This window comes from Pomacea canaliculata, linkage group LG8 (genome assembly GCF_003073045.1).
Source record: "Pomacea canaliculata isolate SZHN2017 linkage group LG8, ASM307304v1, whole genome shotgun sequence".
Taxonomy (NCBI): Eukaryota; Metazoa; Mollusca; class Gastropoda; order Architaenioglossa; family Ampullariidae; genus Pomacea; species Pomacea canaliculata.
In genome coordinates, this window is record NC_037597.1 from 17,177,239 (window position 1) to 17,196,654 (window position 19,416).

At 35.8% G+C, this 19,416-nt stretch overlaps 3 protein-coding genes across 9 annotated transcripts in view; 2 read left to right on the forward strand and 1 right to left on the reverse strand.

Annotated features, from left to right (window-relative positions):
- The window catches only part of LOC112569986 (RNA-binding protein 4.1-like), a 17,588-nt gene extending 9,768 nt beyond the window's left edge, over window positions 1–7,820 (forward strand). For 2 of the 7 annotated variants that reach the window (XM_025248118.1, XM_025248119.1), the window contains exon 8: window positions 2,323–2,919. In XM_025248118.1, coding sequence (XP_025103903.1) covers window positions 2,323–2,386 — 64 coding nt within the window. In that variant the 3' untranslated portion in view covers window positions 2,387–2,919. Of the gene's footprint in view, window positions 1–2,322; window positions 2,920–4,790; window positions 6,802–7,070 lie in introns of those variants that run through there. The other 5 variants (XR_003100562.1, XR_003100563.1, XR_003100565.1 and 2 more) reach the window with 5 other exon arrangements.
- Window positions 7,821–8,019: 199 nt separating this feature from the next.
- On the reverse strand, window positions 8,020–11,460 carry LOC112569988 (28S ribosomal protein S10, mitochondrial-like). The gene is made up of 7 exons (XM_025248120.1): window positions 11,403–11,460; window positions 11,085–11,137; window positions 9,947–10,022; window positions 9,140–9,294; window positions 8,874–8,982; window positions 8,355–8,444; window positions 8,020–8,205 (listed from the first exon to the last, which is right to left on the reverse strand). The coding sequence occupies exons 1-7, from the start codon at window positions 11,439–11,441 to the stop codon at window positions 8,143–8,145; spliced, it is 585 nt and encodes a 194-aa protein (XP_025103905.1). The 5' UTR covers window positions 11,442–11,460; the 3' UTR covers window positions 8,020–8,142.
- A 106-nt stretch (window positions 11,461–11,566) lies between these two features.
- Window positions 11,567–17,878, forward strand: LOC112571083 (dynein light chain 1, axonemal-like). Its single transcript, XM_025249891.1, has 10 exons — window positions 11,567–11,663; window positions 11,994–12,032; window positions 12,317–12,426; window positions 13,066–13,121; window positions 13,571–13,626; window positions 15,137–15,226; window positions 15,411–15,464; window positions 15,809–15,845; window positions 16,775–16,861; window positions 17,242–17,878. The coding sequence occupies exons 1-10, from the start codon at window positions 11,661–11,663 to the stop codon at window positions 17,286–17,288; spliced, it is 579 nt and encodes a 192-aa protein (XP_025105676.1). The 5' UTR covers window positions 11,567–11,660; the 3' UTR covers window positions 17,289–17,878.
- The last annotated feature ends 1,538 nt before the right edge of the window (window positions 17,879–19,416 follow it).

Sequence of the window (19,416 nt, forward strand, 5' to 3'; positions counted from 1 at the left end):
TCAAAAACTGGTGTAAGAACAGTAAATACTTAGTGAAAGGTATTAATATGTTATATTATGTTTAAAGGACTAAACCTGAAAGACTTGCGTTTTTTTCTCAGTATGAGATAGCAGTATAACCTAAATCTGTAATTTCAGCTCTTAAAAACCCACGTTGTTATTATCCGTTACAATTATAGCACTGTGATCACCAAGCACCATTCAAAAGTGTGCTACATCATGCATAGTGCACCAATTTCACAACATTGCAGTTAGTCAACACCAATTCAGACGAGAGAGAAGGAGCGGCTCGTTAGGATTATTACAGACTGCATAGACAGTTCTGCATTATCTCTAGGATTTCTCCTACTTTCAGCTAAGCAGAAAATAGCAGATTTTCCAAAATCCGAATGTTCTGACTGTCGCTTTTGAATTGGTACCAGCTTGTACGCTGGCAATGATGTGAATGGTGTTATACCAATGTGAACTGCACTACCAAGTTAGCAGCGCTCATTTGATCGCAGATGTGAAACGCCGCTATCTTGCTTTAGTGAAATAATTAATTCTGCATGGATTGGTCTCTTGGAGGCTGAAATTTACAAGATCTAGGTTTAATCGCATATTTCTATTGACCCTTAGCAAATACCATAAAACATCAGAGTTGATCTTATAACAGTGCCATTAATTCATTAAAAGATTAATGCTGGTCCAGAATCTGAACGTGGAATAACATCATCCAACGAGAAAGTCTTATCGAGCAGTCTGAACCCAAGTTTGGTTTTGTTATTTTTGATATAGTTTTTATTTTTGAGGATTGTTTTGCGTGCTTCAGAGTTCTTTAGACTTGCTAAACAACTTTTACAGTAGCCAAACCACAAGTTAGTACATACTTATCTAATTACATAAATTTAAAAAGCAATATGTTTTCACTAAAATACAAGTAATTTTAGTGACTGTCAGATTTTGACTTCCTTGTTAGTGGATCAAAGCTTTAAGTAATGTAGATTTTGCTTTCATATCTTTAGGTTAAATCAGAGCCTTGGGGTAAGATAAACTTCATCTAATTAGTTAATATAACATCATAATTTAGTATGTAAGTAATAGGACAGTTTCTTTTCACTTTTTAAGTGAAGCTATTCTCAATTGCGTGAGATCCTATATCTGTACTAGCAAGGAGAAGGTAACGTTTATCTATGTAAGCTTGCTTGGTTTTAGTCTTGCTGGTCCTGTTCTTTTATCACATCAAGATGCTAGTGTTTCACCCTGATGTCTCTTTCCTTTAAAAAAAAATAGTCATATTTTCGTTAGACTATAATTCTAGATGATTTCACTGGTCTGATTCCATACATGATACCCAGAATCCACAACAATTATTTTAGAAAATCATGAACTCGCACAAGGTAATTTGAGATTTAATGGCTATTATGTTGTAATGATCCTGTATTAAAATACTTTTTAGTTGTTATCAGTGGATAAAATAATAATACAAAAATTAATTTTAGCTTTAGAGGGAAAAAATCAATTGTATTCAAGATTTTTAAAAGACTTTCAAACAAAGTGAATCATATTTGAATTATGACACACCAACACTGGACAATAAGATTTTGGCAAGAAGCAAAAGTGGACATTTAAAAAAGTCTTAGAGTTCCTAAGAAATCCAAGATTTTTACTTAAGATATAATCACTTAAGCATTTTTTTAAACATTTTCTACCCTTGTAATAGTTTTGTTGCAACTATACCAAAGACATATAACCCCAAGCCGGGAGGTATATTTTTTGACATTCGCTTTTGTTGTAATTTATCATACAACTTAGTTGTGTTTTAAATGTGGCCTTTGAGAAAATAGGCACTAATCAGTTACGTTATAGCTATGTTACAAATGATTCATTTTCATGGCATCACTGACTTCAATACAGTATTGCCAAAAAAATATATATGCTAATTGGCAGTAAAGAGCCTCTATACATGTTTAGTGAAGTTATCCCTCCTTTGCTGTTTATAGTTGTATTGTTTTCTAAGCATGCATAAGCCTCCTCTCTAACCATGATGTGTTTCCAAAGAAGACACATCTTTCCCAATTTTGCATTTGCTGCTTTGGTGTAAAAGTATTTATTTAAAGCAAAATCGTAAAAAGGTGATGGTGATATTTTTATGACGATAACTTTGTTGTGTATAAATTTATGCTTGGTTGCAAATGGTAAAAATATAGAGGGGCTTTGTCTGGTGTTAGCATTTGCTAAAACATTATTTGAACTTTTGCTTAAGAATTGATGATGTAATAGTGCAACAAAATTTCATGTTTAACACCTGCATTTGTCATTTTCTCATCCTCTACCTTGTAGCTACCTCCCACCACCGCGTCCTGACTCCCCATCGCGAAGAGGCCGAATGCCTGGCCCGTTTTGAATGTCGGTCATCTTACCATTGCTGCTGTCGGCTCACCTCGGCAATCCATGACAAGATCCCAGGTGGTCCGATGTCCCTTGGTCCTCGGTGAAATCTGCCGATAGTACAAGATGCCGATAAAATGAAGATGTCGGGCATGATCCAGTTCTGGACGGTTGTAGAGCATTTCGTGGGGGAAAAAAAGACAGTCATTATGGATCTGTTTCTATTTCTGTTAAGCCTATGTTATGACTGCAAGAAGATGGCCAAATTTTGTGGACATTCGGGAAGAAATAATGAAATTGACTGCAAAATGGAACAGAACAAAGATTACAATGTCGGGTTGTAAATGAAGCTATTATTCATGGAATTTTTTTAAATATTGTAAATTTCATTTGATCATTCTGTGTAAACGGTTCTGAATGGTCGTTTCGATTCCTGGTTTTGACTTTGTTATTTCTGTGGATTTATTCTTTTAATTAATGTCAGATCTGTCCAGGTACGTGTTATCAACAGCAGCAATTTGAGTTAATAAAAAGCATCGGATGTTTCAATTTGTGGTTCATATACAGTTTTGAGACCAGTATTTTTGTCGGTTGTGAATCGGATTTCAAGAGGGAGTTCATTCGGTTTCTGCTGCTTACAGTCTGTAGCAGAAAGTGGTTCTAAAATGTCTGATACATGCTAGGTTGGTTTTTTTTTTTTTTTTTATGCCAGAGCCCTAATTGTGATTTTTCAGATGCTGAATGCCGTCATCAGCCTTGCACCTCACATTCATTCTTAGTCACTTCAGCTGTTCAGCTGATCATTGTGAAATATATTTAAATCATAAAACGCAGTTTTCTGTTTTTAGCTGCTGGTTCCAGGTTTAATGATCTCCAACCAAAATCTTACTTGATATGAATGCTTATTATTTTTGTGCGCTATTGGTTGTTTGCTTTGGCGGTTTGTTTTATGAAGAAAGTTTAGTGATAAAGCATTCCTTCTTTTTATCGCTATCATAATTCCTAATTTTTTTCCTTGCTAAACGACCCGTCTATAAAATTCTGGTAAGCATGGGAGATGAGCGAAACTTTTATTGTTGACTATTTAATGTTAAATAGAGAAAGGTCTTTTGTTTGGTTATTTTAATGATTTGTCAGTTTAACTATATTATTCTATATTAACTTTATCCCATTCTAATACAGTAAACATTCAAATATGTAGACACAGGTAAAAGCAACATCAGCATAAATTGTTTTTATGATAGAATTTTTCTTCCTTTTTTTTTTTTTATGTAGTTTCAGAGTCATGGAATTTCGGAAAAGTTATGGAATTAAAAGATTTCCAGATGTAGATATAATGAAAATTTTTTTTTGTTAGAAGTCTTTGATTTTTAAAGTTGGGTGCTGGTAAATTTTTCTGTTATGTGATAAATTCCTTGCAAAATAAAAGGGGCTGGGGGGGGCAAAATGTTTCTTTCACTCAAATTTTCTAGAACCTCTTATTAAGTGTTGTAGCTGTGTTGGATTTGGAATTGAATAAAAGTACGTTATCCTCTTCTAGCTAGCACCACAACAGTTAAGATTGACGTTAGAGGAAATGGTTGTCAGTGGAAGAGTACTCTGGGGTGAAAAACCAGGCAATCAAAATGTCATCAAATGTAGCTGTGGGGGGCGGGTCGGAGAGAGGGTGTGAGGCAAGATACTTGATGTGTGGAGGTGGTACATTAGATGGCACTTTAATGGGTGTTATGTGCAATTTTCTAGAGACCTTCCCCCTGCTCATCTGATATGACATCTGTAAAAGTTCACCATCAACATCAAAAGATTATTTTTATAAATGTAAAAAAGTGAAGATGAGGGCAGTAATTTGATTTTTCTTTCTTGCTTAATAAAGCAGTCCCAAATACCAGTGTGCATGTTGTATGCTGGGTGGATTTTACTCAGATGTTAGTTGGGTGCATGCACAAACTGATGGATTCATGGGCTGGGAAGAGAGATGGTAGGTTTTAATACCATGATATTTTGAAAGTTTCTGCCAGAGGATTTTGCCTTGCTTTGAAGTGAAAGCCACTTGAGTTAATCTAGCAGACTCTGCATGCATCATATTCTGGAATTTTTTTAGATATTCATAATTGTCATAGCAATACAATCCTTTCAAAGAAACAATTTCATAAATATTTCCTGTCTTCGATGTCTTCTTCCTTCTTGATGAAAATTCTAAGCATATCTAGGACAAAACTTAATACTTTATTAGGTGCATAAACATTTACTGGTTCTGCTGCTAGAGGAGAGAGAGATATTACTTAAATGTACTTTACTGTTTAATGATGCCATAGCAAAATATTTTTCTACTTTCTTAAAATTAGAAATGTGTAGAAGCCTCTGCAGTCATGTTACTTCTTTATAGTAATAGTAGTCTTTTTTTTCTCCATGGAAAGCAGATAGCTGAGTGGCTAGAGCACTGGCATCTGAATCTGGAGGTGCACCTGCTTGATACATGTGTAGCACAGCGAAATTCCTCAGTCGACCCAGCTGTTGGGAACGGGTATCTGATTCCATAGAGGGTTGGGGAAGGTAAGGCAGAGAGAGAGAAGCTGGCCATGAGAAGAGTCTCCTAACATCCCAACAACCAACGAAAAAAGGAGGATGGCCTTTACTACCTCCTTTTTTGTGTATGTAACCATGCACAGACAGAAAATGCAGACAATCTGACCACACATTTCACCTGCCAGCCTTTGTAAGTGAGTGTGCATATTTTTCCAAGAGAATAAATTAACCTCATTAAAAACAAAATCTAGGAAAATGGTTTTGGAAAAGCGATGGACTTTTGAAGTTTCAGACCATAACAGACCCTGTATTTTGCAGATTTTTTTCGATACATTAAAAAAAAATATTACAGCGAGACAGGCACAGCTTTTCACACCATAAAAACTTTCTAATTGTTGGATATTGAAAAGAAAATTTCAGCAGGAAAACTTTTTCTTTTCCACATTAAATTCACTATGTTTCTTTTCAGTTTTGATTTAAAAAATTTCTTTCCAGGCTGTTTGCATTATTTCTAGCTACATGATCATTAGAGATAATGTTTTGTAAGATAGAAAAAGCCTGCATTTTCTTGAGACATTTCTGTGACAACTCTAATATTGTAATGATAGCCACATTTGTTTTAGTGATATTAAATGATTTAAACAATTGTAAGCAGTCTTCCTTTTAACATTAACCTTATTATAATTTTTTTTAAATCTTGAATCCTTACTCCTAGCTTAAAGTGACCCATCAGTACAACACATACTGGGGAAGTTGCAAGTCTGAGGAAATTTGCAGTGATTCTCAATTCCTTTGTTATGTAGAAAAAATTCTAAATGTATAAACTTGGGGACTTAGAAGGTCAATGAAAACAAGTGTTAAGGTAGTTTGGTGACTGACGTCTTGTTTTTTTTCTTTTTTTTTTTAAGATGTAGAAGAATTTAAAGTTTAAGCTGACAGGGAGAGAGTATTCAATCAAAGACATACACTGCATGCATCAAATTAAGGAGGAAAATGGAGAATAAAATGATAAGGGCCCTGAGTGAAGATGGATATTGTTTGCTTACTAGTAGAATAATAGGTGATTCTTCATGCAGCAGTTCAAGAGAAACAGGTTGGTATCCTTGCAGTGTTGGTGTACGATTTAATGTGATGAGTGAACCTATTGTTTTACATTTTCTTTTTTCAAAATATGGACCTACTATCAATGTTAACACTATGAGTAATATTGGGCTTCAATAACTCAGCAAGCCATTACCTAAACATTTTAGCTTAACCATCTTTCAATGATATAAGGTGAATACAGTAGTTGGTCTTCAGTCATTTAAGGCTTTAGTCTGTATACCATTTTATATCTGAGGCACTGAAGGCATGTCTTCGGACTGTCCACATTTCTAGGCACATCAAAGCTGTAGATATTTTGCTCAAGTTTCTAGGGCCATATCTTAACAAGTGATAGCTATCTGCACACATCTACCTCACATCATGTGTTGTAATGAAAATTTCTGATCAAAGGTTTAACGCTTGTCCTTTTTTTGTCAGGATCTGGCCAACTGACAAATTTAAACTAATTCCATTTAATTCACCAATCCAGTGGGCTAAAATCGTTTGGGTGCCTGCTGCTTCTTGTTTTCTGGGGATTTTTTGTTTTACGTTTCTTACATCTTTGCTGCTTCATAAAATTTTGTCCATGTACTTTTTTACATTGTGAGGTAATATTAAAACTATCATTAACCAAACTGTCACTTGTTGAAAAATTTATTTTACCTTTGAAAAATAACTGTGTTTTTGACAGTACACAGATATGAAGAAAACCAGCTGACTGATGATCAGTAGTGTTTTGCTTCAAACCTCATTCAGGCAAAGTTGATATCTGTGCTAGCATCGACACATGATGGCTGCACTTCAGGCATATTTATGCTAGTGGTATGTATAGTTCATTTGTAGTTTTCAGAGACTTACAGATTAGATTAAGCACTGACTTGTTGGGCTAGTTCGACTAATTTATTACCGTATTTAGTTTTTATTCTGTCAGAAAATAAATTATCTAAGTATTTTGTCACAGTCTAGTATTTGTGCAAGGATCACTGAAGTAAGAAACTGTGATGCCTTAGTTTACCATACAGTATAAAATTGTACTCTAGAAACTGTTTTGATTGCTGCATTATGGGAACAAAGAAAATTGTATTTTTCAGCATGTTTGAAAGAGAGTACAGCATGAAGAAAGCTACATTGGCAGTTTTGAGCATGAGAAGCATTGCTCACAACTCAGCAGGAAGATGCTACATGTTTTCTGTCACTGCCCCCACCCACCCTCCAAAAAGTGCAGTAATTATGGCACTGACGATTGTTGTGGAGTCCACTGCACTTGCTCAAATGAAGCACCATTCACTTCAGCTCATGAGATGTGGCAATAAACACTTATTGAGACTGAAATTAAAGGTCTTGATGACCATTCTTACATTATAGCAATGTTTCAAATAGCATATCTGTGGAACATGCTACCATGATCTAAAATTACTTTCAGTAACAGATGTCTTTTAATTCTCTGTCAGTTTGTTGTATTTGGACAATCATTGATGTTCATGTTATCAGTATTTTTTTTTTAAATGGTCTCATCTAGAAACTTCCACTTAAAGGCAGAACTTCAGACCATAGGAAGAGAATGGTTTCATCTGTGCAAGGAAAGGTAGAAGTACATGTGGTGCTGACAACTAGTGATCAGTCATCTCCAATTACTACCCTGCAGGTGCTCCATTTTCCCTCGCCTAGGCGAAACCATTTTAAAAACTGCCCACAAGAAGTTCTGCCTTTAAGCTTTTATGATGAAATATGTCAAATAAAGCAGTTTATCAGGTCAGTTTGAATTCAAAGAATATTTCAAAGGTTGAGAGAGATATGTTGTATCTGGTTCACTTGATGGCTTATTAAAAAATGTCATCCTGGCCGCTTATTTTATTTTATTTTGTAGCATTTAGAAACTTTTTTCTAATGGTAAGCATTTAGAACTGAGTTATTGGGATGGTCATTGCTAGAAAATACCACAAAAATCCAATGGAATGAAAACTTGGGTTGTGTCAATCTAGATGTTTCACACCAATTAAAGTTCTATGCAACCTGCACATAATGTTTCACACATTACAATCAAGGCAGAAGATACAATGTTTAATGTAAACATAATCCAGACTGAACAAGACAATAAACGTCATCAATGAACAAATGGACTATCCTGTTATGAAGTGCATACAGTCATCCTAAAGCCCTTTTTCACAACTCTGGCTGTGGTTTTGGAGGGGAAGAAAGGTGAGCAGGCAACCTTTCTAAACGATACTGCAAAAAAAAAAAAAAAGAAAAGAGTGAACATTTACCAAGATCCTTGGTAAATATTTTAAATAACTTGCTAATTGCATATAATAATGCTTGTAAAACTTACACAATTATTCAACCACATCTACTACTACAAATAATGTTGGACTCACCTTGGAGACCTTCATAGCCATTCCCTCTGGTAGGTTCCTCTGTATATACTCTAAGAAAGTATCTGCTGTAGATCCAGTCAGATACTTCAGCTGAAAACAAAAATATTTATTTCTAAAATTTACAAAACTGAAGAGTAACATTTTATGGCTGTGCTGTTTTCATTATGGCATTTTCTGCAGGCTAATATGGTGCATTGCCTAAGACTATGACCATAGTTGTACTCTATATAGGATGTTTTGCTAGACGGTGGTTAAAGAGAAGACACCGCCAAGACAAGTGGGATTCTATTTATTAAAACTGTTTTAAATTGATATGATTATCAAGTTTATGATCAGTTAGAGCAAAAGTTTTCAAAGTCATGAAGGTCTGCAATTATGTCTTATGGGTTATTCAGGGAGAAAAGCTCTCAACATTCATTAAAAAATATATATATCTAATAAAAATTTTGTTGTTAAGCACCTTCAGAGTTGTCTGTCACCTGCTTAAATGAGATTAAGAATGGAAAAAGAATCACTAACCTCAAAAACTGCAAAATGAGTCCGAATCTCATACTGTACAAAGTGCTTCTTATAAATATGCACAGATTTCAGCAATGAGTAACGTGTAATAACCTTGGGGGGTTCAAACCTGCAAAACAATAAACAAAATATTCAGCATGAAATAATTTTTTTTTTGGTTGCTTTCCCGTAAAGGCAAGAAATAAGATTACAAATTGGCAGTGAGAAAGAACATGAAAATACATTCAATTTAGTCTAGGAATCATCAAAGCAGTTTGAAGACTCACACTCTAGCTATGTTGACCCCTAGCTCAGAGGCTGCCATCGACACAAACTGGGAGTAGCTTTTCAGCACAGATTTGTCATGGCTCTTCACCTCTACTGTTACTTGTCGAAATAACTCATCCTCTTCTGTACTCTGGTCATATGCCTTTGGAGACTCCTGTTAACAAAAGGTTAACATCATGGATGTGTACATCCCGAACCACACTGAACTATGTCAGCAATGATGTAAAACACAACATATAAAAGCCATTATGCTGCTGTAAGTATCATGTGCAACAGTAATTTAATGTTACCAATGTCCCTCATTCCCCTTTGGTATGTGACCTGGTGTTAAAAACCTTCATATTTTACAGCATATTTCTTACTATGAAATAAGACCCCAGTGGTCAGTGATCAGGTATTTGTGAACTGCAATTACTGTCTTCTCAATGACCCACAAAATATGTATTGGGAAATGATGAAAGCTGATGTTTCTGCATACACTTAAGCACAGCAATTATACACTTGTACTTTTAACATGACATTTTCTATAAAAAATTTGTTAAACAGGTTAGTGTCACTGGTAACTGGCTCCACACCAGACTGATATCTGTACACTTTGACTGCAGTAGCTTCTGAGCAGAGCAGCAGTATTTCTACTGAATTTCTCACAAAATATTTTTCTTTTTGCAATTTTTAGTCTGACATTTATCATATTGAATATGGAGTCTTTAAGAGTAATATAGCCCTCCAGTCTAGTTGATCTTTAATAGTTCTTTATTTTGATACCTTAATAAATCTGGTGGACTAATTACAATCTTTCTATTTACCTGGGTTTTTGTGCTGAAAAACTGTGCTGGCTGAGATAGAATTGTCAAGGGTTTTCTTTGTTGTAGACCTGTGACACTAAACAGTATACAAGAAATCACTTTATTATAGCAAGTCTGCTTATAAATAAAACAGTGTGGCTCCATGTGTGAGAAAGAGACCAATTATCACATCCATTTTTGTCTGATCTTAACCAAATTCGGCAAGAATATTTGTCTCAATTTTTTTATTTTTTATTTTTTTCATTTATCGTCTATACAACATGTTGCTGCTAACTGCAAATAACAGAAGAAATTGTATTCTGCATTTTTTTTAAGGCAAAGCCACTGTGAGATTGTCATAATTTGACAGACTATCTTATGATCAAAAGACACAGACCAGAGGGGGGTGGAGCAGCAGAGCGAGGGGAAGTAAACAATGGAAGTGAGAGCATCACATGTAACACTAATTTTATCTTTCCTTTCACCTGCATGAAGCGATTGAACAAATAATGACAATACAATCAGAGGTGGAAGAGTTTGCAGCCTTAATCAACTTGTTGAGTACTGTTGAGCAATGTTGAGTACTATGGCTAGTAAAACTACAAGCATTCAAAAATATATACAGTAATCCCTCGCCACTTCACGCTTCACCATTTCACGGGTTTTTATAAGAAATTAATGGGGAAAATGATTTGCAGACTTTCTGCGAAATTCAATCAGTGGAAAATATATATATTTTATGAATTTTTAGATGAAAAGCCAAAGTGTATAAAAATATAGTCCTAATATTAATTCTAACAATAAAGAAATATTATAAATAATAAAATTGATATGAATTAAAGTAAACAGTGTAATGTTATGTATTTACTCTGAAACGAGAACCAGCATCGCTTGCTACGCGCCTACTCACAATTGTAAACAACAGTGTGAGAATGGTTATTAAGGAAATGGGAAAGGTATATGTAGATTAAAAAGTATGGGGGAGGGTTTTAAAGCCTTAATATAGTGTATACATACATAAATAAATATACCGTTTCTATTTCGCGGATTTTCAGTAATCGCGGGTGGTTCTGGAACGCATCTCCCGCGATAAACGAGGGATTACTGTACTGTACAGATTTAAGCTAGAGTCTAAGGTTAAGGTTCCTGGAATGTTCACCTTGAAGAATGTTTAAAAGCATCTCCACATCGTGTGCAGAAGAAATGTGTTATCTGAAAAAATAAATCGGCACAACTTTACATGTAACAACATTTATAAAATATAATTACAAATAATGAATTGTAAATAGACTGCAAAGGGTTACTACATTTGGTCACGATTATTTAATAATACCTGCAGATACTAATCACATTTTTATGTTGCAAGGATATAGTATTAATCTACTTTATAATGAGTCTGTTTAGTTTAAAATATATATGATATGCGTTGAGTCGGTGAAATAATACGATAACATTTCAGGCATTAAAAATGCCTTACTGTAAGTTGTCTTCCAATTCGTGCTAAGGCGGCAGCCATGTTGCTGTGAGTGTAGTGCAGTCCTGAAAAATATCTTACACTCACACACACAAATAAATTTTGAATTTTAGGAAATATATTTATGCAAAAAATGTGTAAATTTTACACCAATTCGACTCTGATTTTTTAAAAGAATAGTTTACGTTTTCACATTTTTGGTTGTTATTGTTAAATAATTCATCGGAGTAAATTACTTAGCAACGAAAGAAGGGCATCAAGATGGTGTGTATCAATGTTTATATGTTAAAGAGGCTATCATCAAAACTGTATAATTGTGTCATATCTTGTAAATGAAAGCTTCAACGGAAACATAAAAGGTCCTGGATAATTTTTATCTCATGAGCAGATCAAATATATTATTTTTGCTTTAGCTTTGTTTAACTGAGGCAGCGGGCACATGCTTTTAAAATTAATGTATATTGCACTCTTTCTAAACTGTACGTATACCTGATGCAATTAAGTCGATCTGCTTCCCGATCTTCCGATGGTAAAAAATAGACACATATTATTTTACCTCTTAGGTTTGATGATTGTTGTGATGCTCATTTCCAGTCAAAAGCTACAAGCATCAAAGAAGCTCTCCAAAAATTTGTGAGTACTTATAATTCGAATATTCGATTTTAACTTGACATTGATCGAGCTGTTTCACATAATATCATATGTAGTATCTATCTATATAAGTATATACACATGTACTCGCTTGAGTGAGTTTGTGTATAACTATCATAAATCTATCATTTTCAATGTATCAGTGAATATATATATTGGTTTAAAACGCTTGAAAAGGTATAATCACTACCACCCTAGTGTTTTCGCATAAGCTGCAACCTTTGCAGCTTCATTAATTCTAGAAATATCTATTTTTTTAAATACAGGAACAAAAGGAAGAAAAGAAAGCCTCAGAATGCCCACATGTAAAGTTGATAGCCCAGTATCCACCAATAGAAAAGATGGATGCATCCCTCTCCACCTTGGTCAGCTGCGAGTGGGTTTTGCTAAGCTCTAGAACAAGTTACTCTTTAGCTCTTTTATTTTTATTTGCTCTAAATTCCAAAAAATTTTTTTTATTTTATTCAAATATTAAAAACAAAAATAAAAGCACTGCTTAAATTTTCGATCTTACCAGTTCATCACTTCTTTCAATACTCCTTAATGATTTAAAAATTGCATTCATTGTGTTTCACTATTTTGTCTGAAATACATGGAGTTTCGTAAGTTTAACAGTAGCTTGTTTTCACTCATTGAACTACCCATGTATTTGGGTGTTTCCCTCTCCCAACCCCTGCAGGCTTGTTTTAAATTATTTAATTTAAATTATATGTAGACCATTTCACAGGCTGGATTAAACCATTATTAGTTATTGAGCATTAGTGTATTTTTAGTTAATGTTTTCAATATTTTTTGTTTTGATAGAAATATATGTCTTTGAAGATTTCAGTCATAAGCTACTCAGTCTATATTGTGAATGATCATCAATGCAGAAAAAGTCAAAACTGATACATGTAGGGAAGTCCTATAAATGAAAGACATGCAATGTGAGCCGTAGAAAGATCTTACTTAAAGTGTTTTAATTGTACTATCCACAAGTCCAAATTTAATTTGTGAATTAATCATTATATTTCAGGAAACTGAGTCTTTCAACAAACTGCATAGAAAAAATTGCAAATTTAAATGGACTCAGTAAGTACCAAATACATTTTAGTTCAAGATCTTACATAAATACACCTTTAATTGCTGTAAAGAGGATGCTTGTTTGTAAATTTCTGCATGAAGAATGGAAGAAATTTAAATGATGTAACTGTTTCTTGTGTAAGTAATTTTGAAGTGCATTTGTGTTGGTATACTTCAAACAGTTTTTGGAAATGACTAACAGTCTTCAATGCAAGAGAAGTACCTCCACATGTATCACGATGGAGCATATTTAATGACAACTTCAGACACTGATTTTCTGTCCCTTTTGTTAAATATGGATACATAAAAGTAGATATAAAAAAGATATGCATGCATATCTTCCTTCTCAATCCTCACATTATAGTCACTCTTGGTTTGTTTGTTTGATTTTTGAGAATGCATTTTTGCTACTACCCTTTCAGAATGGTAAACTGCACTTTTACCACATTTTCTTGCAGAAAATTTGAAGATTTTGTCACTCGGAAGAAATAGCATCAAAAGCTTGACAGGTTTGGTATGTGGATAGTATCATTTTGATTTTGTGTTCATTGCTCAGCATATTCACTGCAATAATTGGAGGGGCATAACACTTCTTTCCCTCACCAGTAAGGTCTTTAGCAAGATTGTTTTGTCAAGACTGACTGCAACTCTTGAGAAAGACCTCCAACAATAGCAAGCAGGATTTCGCCCTGGGCGATCCTGCTCCGAACACATCTTCATTCTGAGACAGATTCTGGAGCAGAGAAACGAGTGGAACACACCGCTGTATATCAATTTCATCGACCTGGAGAAGGCTTTTGACAGCATTCACCGAGAGTCCTTATGGAAGATCCTGAGGCATTACGGAGTCCCTGCAAAACTTGTTCAGGTCATTGCAATGCTGTGCAGCGATTTCAAATCCCAGGTTGTCTGTGACACAGAGCTCACAGACCCCTTCAACGTCAGTACTGGGGTGAAGCACTGTCACCATTCCTCTTCATCCTGGCCATGGACTGGATCATGAAGACTTCCACCGACAGTGAGAGGAAAGGGATCAGATGGACCATGACTATGACAGCAACAACAACGCTGGAAGACTTGTACTTTGCTGATGACATTGCCCTGTTGTCGCATCGCCACCAACACGTACATGCAGGAAAAAACAAATGCTTTCTCAGAAACAGCTGGAAACCTTGGCTTGAAGGTCAGTGCAAAGAAAACGAAAAGTATGAGAGTGAACGCCAGAGTGCAAGACAGCATCAAACTAAATGAAGAAGAGATTGAGGAAGTTGACAGTTTCTCCTATCTTGGGCCCAAAATGCCAAACATCGTAGATGCGGAGGTGGAGATTCGAGCCCGACTGGCGAAAGCCAGTCAGGCCTTCGCCTCACTTAGGAGCACATGGAAGGCAAAAAACATCAGTCAGAAGATCAAGCTGAGAATCTTCAAGTCAAATGTGATCAGCACCCTCCTTTACGGATCAGAATCATGGAAGATGAACAAAACCATCAGTAACAAGCTTGACGTCTTCCAAAACAGATGCCTCAGGCGCATACTTAACATCTTTTGGCCAAATACCATCACCGACGAAAAACTCCACCGAAGAACTGAAACCGAGTCCATCACCACGCAAGTTCAACAAAGGCGTTGGCGATGGATCGGACATGTGCTCCGCCAGCGACAGCAGACCTCTCCAGAGTCGCCCTACGATGAACTCCAGACGGCCGAAGAAAACGAGGCCGCCCAAAGGAAACTTGGAGAAGAACAGTGGAAAGGGAGATGAAAGGAAAGGGCTGGACATGGGGTCACCTAGAGCGGGTTTCAGCAGATCGACATCGGTGGTGGACTCAGGTTGAGGCCTTATGTGCGACCTGATGCACTAAGAGGATTAGATAGATAGAATAGATAGACGTTCAGCATATTCTAGGTGTTTTTGTGAGCTTTAAATATAAATTCTATAATTATTTTGTGTTAACATTTGCAAGAAGTGGCTTTGCACACAGCAGATGCATTAAATATTTGTTTGGTTTGGTTTTTCATAACAGGAAGCTGTAGGAGATACACTTGTTGAACTTTGGATTTCCTATAACAACATTGAAAAACTCAAGGGTATCAATGTCTTAAAGAAACTAGAGGTGATTATAATTAATTAATATTATTTGTATTCTGTGTGTGCATGTGTGTGTGTGAGAGAGAGAGAGAAGTCCTTCTCATGTTATTGAACAGTTCTTGACTCTATATGTGTTGGGCATCTATAGCATAAGATTATTGATGATGCATTGTTTCAAGTCTAAAATTTCTGGTTTACTTTCTTGTAAGGTTCTCCTTATGTCTAACAATCAAGTTAAAGACTGGTCAGAATTTGGAAAACTGGTAAGCTTTTTTATTAATTTGTGCATAGTGTCACTCCAGACATTCAGAATTATATTTTAAATGAAGAATTAAAATAGTGTATACAATTATATATGAAAATTTCATTAGCTCTAACATGTTCTTTAGGGCCTTCGTGCTGATGAATTGTCTTAAGTTCACGTGTAGATGTCAGTAATTAATAAAATATCTTTTGTAGAATTTTATGTAGATGAAAAGAAAACAATGTTAAACAGTTTGCATAATGAAATAGATGGTTTGTGATAATAACTGTACCAAAACAACCATGCAAATATGGCTGTTTTATTTATTTATTTTTTCAACATAACCTTCTCTTTCTCATACAGGCTGATCTTCCATCTCTAAAAGAGCTTCTTTTTGTTGGTAAGGGCTTATTCAGATTCAGATTCAGTATTATTTTTAACCATTATTTTAAAATCATGTGTAAATTAATAATAATTACCCTATTTTGTATAAAAATACTTTTGTATAGTTTTTTTTATGGTAGTTCTCATTATTGTTTTTGTAAACGGCAATAGTTGGCATTGGGAGCTGTACTAGGTGTATAATTCATTTCCCTTGTAATTTACCAGCATGCATTCATTTTACATTAACATAGTTCATTAAAGATATGCCATTTGTCTTTTATGTACGAAAGATGGCAAATGTATGTAGCCGAGTGGTGGGGTTTATGGAGAGGCGACAACAACCGTCCAGCACTCAAATAAAAGCAGGAACCGTCAGCAGGTGCGCAACCCTTTAATGCACGGGATAGAACAATGGCCACGGCTGCGCCGCGTGTCCGTGCTCCTTCTCTGAAACGCCGTCGTCTGCTCTCTTCCTTTTTCTTAACGTCCTCCTTTTGTCGTCACCTTATTTTGACGTCACATCAACTTATGTCATCATGGACGCTCTAGGTGACCCCATGTCCAGCCCTTTCCTTTCATCTCCCTTTCCACTGTTCTTCTCCAAGTTTGTACACAGCAGTCATCCCCTAACGGCCGGTTGGTGTCCTCCTTTTGTCGTCACCTTATTTTGACGTCACATCGCCTTATGTCATTTGATCAAGGAACTTCACAAATGACATCCGGCCCTCTACATGTATAAGAAATTTTACAAAGCAGGACAATCATGATGATGCAGAAGTCAATATATAATGCCTGCTCCAAAAGTTTTCAATTGACGAATTATTAATGACATGCAACTGTTCTAAAGTGGCAAAGCACAGACACTTTGACATTATGTTACATTCCTTGTTCGTCTGTTATGGTTCATGGCAAATATGATAAATATTTTGATTATTGTATAATCAGGTAATCCTCTGGAAGAAAAGCATTCAGCAGAAGGAGACTGGCGAGATCAAGTGGCAGGCAAGCTGAAGAAGCTGAAGAAGCTTGATGGTTAGTGTCCTTCCTGCCTCTGTAGTATTTTCTGACCTCAAACACGGTGTCCTACTTCAATTTTTTTTTTAAATGTGTAATACTCTTGAGACCATAACTATTCTCTGAAACTTGTATTCTCTTTACTCAGAACTACAGAAAAATTTGGAATGACCAGTTTCTTAGCTTTATCCACTGTATCAAAAGGGAACAGACTTACAGAACTTTGATATAACAAAACATAGCGAAAGATACATCTGTAATTATTACGGCCCTACATGCTCCTCAAAGGAGCAACAAGGAATAAACTGTAATTAATTTTACATCACTTTGAATTGTGCTTTTGTTTATAGCATTGATAGTCGGAATTACTGAATTATAGCAAAGCATCTGTGTTTTAGGCGTGCCTGTTGTCCGGGAAGAAGAAGAAGATGAACAAGAAGCTTGAGGGAATTTTCCATCTTGTCAGCAAGACGTCTTGATAACTGCTGCTTAGACCATTCATCTGCAAACATGTCACAAATCAATGCAAGTTAGACGGGATAATTTGAAATTCTCAAAATATTTGTGAGAGGCAAAGATGATGTTAAAAAACTGATTTAAAGTATGTGTAATGTACTCTTGTTTATATTTTCAGCAAAAGATTCCTTTTACTTGCACAATCAGTTTCTAGGCTTAGTGACTATAATTATAGATCCTTTTGTCAATCATGAATAAAATACAAATAAAACTATGCATCAAAACACGAAGAGACAAAACTTGTCTTATAAATAAGTGCAACTGCAATTCTTATTATGAATACAGTCACTTGTGTGAACACGAGTAAATAATAATGAATGGCTACAGTATTTTGATATTATGATGTTTATGAAGGAAACTGTTCAAAATATCAGTAAAAATCTACTATTTTTGGATATTTCACAAATCACTATACATGTATTTGATTTCTTCGAACTTGTGGACATATCAACTTAAAATATTTTGTCAGAACTGAATTTTGAGTTTTATCCATGTAAAAAAGAAATGATTATTGTTCAATGGTTGTCTTCTCATCTGTGTGTGCATGTGTGTGTGTGTGCGCGCAAGTGAGTGAGCACATATGTGTATGATGAACATTTGTCTGTATCCTCTTATGGTTTTTACACAAGCATTACTAATAAACATCATAGAAGTATTAATTTTGCTGCATGAACAAGAGAGCATTCTTCTTTAAACATTGACATAATTTTGTCGGCTTCCCCTTTGTTTTCCAGAGATTGAAATATGTTTAAAACAATATTAATACTAATAATAAATGCAAAATTTGTAAAGCGCATACTCACACTCCTAAGGAGCATGAACGAAACATAGACAGCACGAGGGACAGGAAAACAAACAATAAATAACATATGAACTATACAAGAATAAACCGTACTAAAATCAAATACAGAAAACACAATGAGGAACCAAATAACAAAAACAAGAGCTGAGAGTAACACAATATTACTACTAAAGGAAGGCTGTGAAAAAGGACTAGCATTATGGGAAAGGTTGTTAGGAGTAATGTTTATGGAAAAGGTGCGTTTTCAGTGCACGTTTAAAGGATTCAATAGTGGTATAGGTGGCAGGTATGGAAAGGGAGAGTTCTATTGTTTCACTGCACAATAACCAAAAAGTCCTGTGATCATATGTTGCTGTTTTGGTGTCAGGAAGAGTAAGGAGACGATCATCAGACGAGAAGTGGATCAAGTAGTCTGGCTGGGACATAAGTGAAGTGCAGTTCAGAGAAATAATCAGGGCAGGTGCCAGCAAAGAAATTAAAACAGCACGGACAGTTTGTACTGGATGCGACACTGATGGGAAGCCAGCGTAGAAAACGAAGGAGAGGGGTGGCATGGTCCTGTATCCTCATCGCTCTAAGCACCAGACGTGCAGCAGAGTTCTTTACTTTCTGGAGTTTGTGAAGAGGGTGGGGGGATTGGTTTTTTACGCCGTGCCAGCAACTGAGGCTATATTACGGCAAGCAGCCATCCCTGTAAACAGACGCCACGTGCAGAGAAAGAACAGCGTGCCCGAGACGAGAAATGAACTCTGGGCAGCCGACCTTCACTGTATTGGTGACAGGCGCTAACCGTTGCGCCACCGGACCGCTATTTGTGAAGAGGGTATTCAGGGCAGTCAGCAAGCAAGGAATTGCAGTAATCAAGTCTGGATAAAACAAGCACACAGACAAGATGTAGGTAGCGCATGTAGACAGAATGTGACGGATGAGGCTGACCTTGTGTAGCTCATAATAGGCAGACTGACAGACAGCTGTAACTTGTTTATAGGCAGACTGACAGAAAGCTACAATTAACTTGTTTAGCAAGAGTCATGTCTGCAGTGACAATGAATCCCAGATTCCTGATGGAGGACGCAAGGTGATGTTTGTTTCGCCCAACTTGATGTGACTTGATGGACAAACGATCGAGTAATGATGGATTTCTTCGGGTAGGTAGGTAGGTAGGTAGGTAGTTTCGATGGGAAAGTGCTTCCACCCGAGGGCGATTTCGCACTGTGTGGGAGAGGGAAAGGAGGTAGAGGGTAGAGATGGAAGA

Coding starts and splice junctions, on each gene's coding strand:
- LOC112569988 (XM_025248120.1), bottom strand. CDS start 11,441: ATGGCTGCCGCCTTAGCACGAATTGGAAGACAACTTACA. Junction 9,295..9,946: donor TTTTCAGCACAAAAACCCAG/GTAAATAGAAAG, acceptor TTTTGTTAACAG/GAGTCTCCAAAGGCATATGA. Junction 8,206..8,354: donor TGGCTATGAAGGTCTCCAAG/GTGAGTCCAACA, acceptor TTTTTTTTGCAG/TATCGTTTAGAAAGGTTGCC.
- LOC112571083 (XM_025249891.1), top strand. Junction 12,427..13,065: donor TCCACCTTGGTCAGCTGCGA/GTGGGTTTTGCT, acceptor ATTATATTTCAG/GAAACTGAGTCTTTCAACAA. Junction 15,227..15,410: donor ATGTCTTAAAGAAACTAGAG/GTGATTATAATT, acceptor CTTTCTTGTAAG/GTTCTCCTTATGTCTAACAA.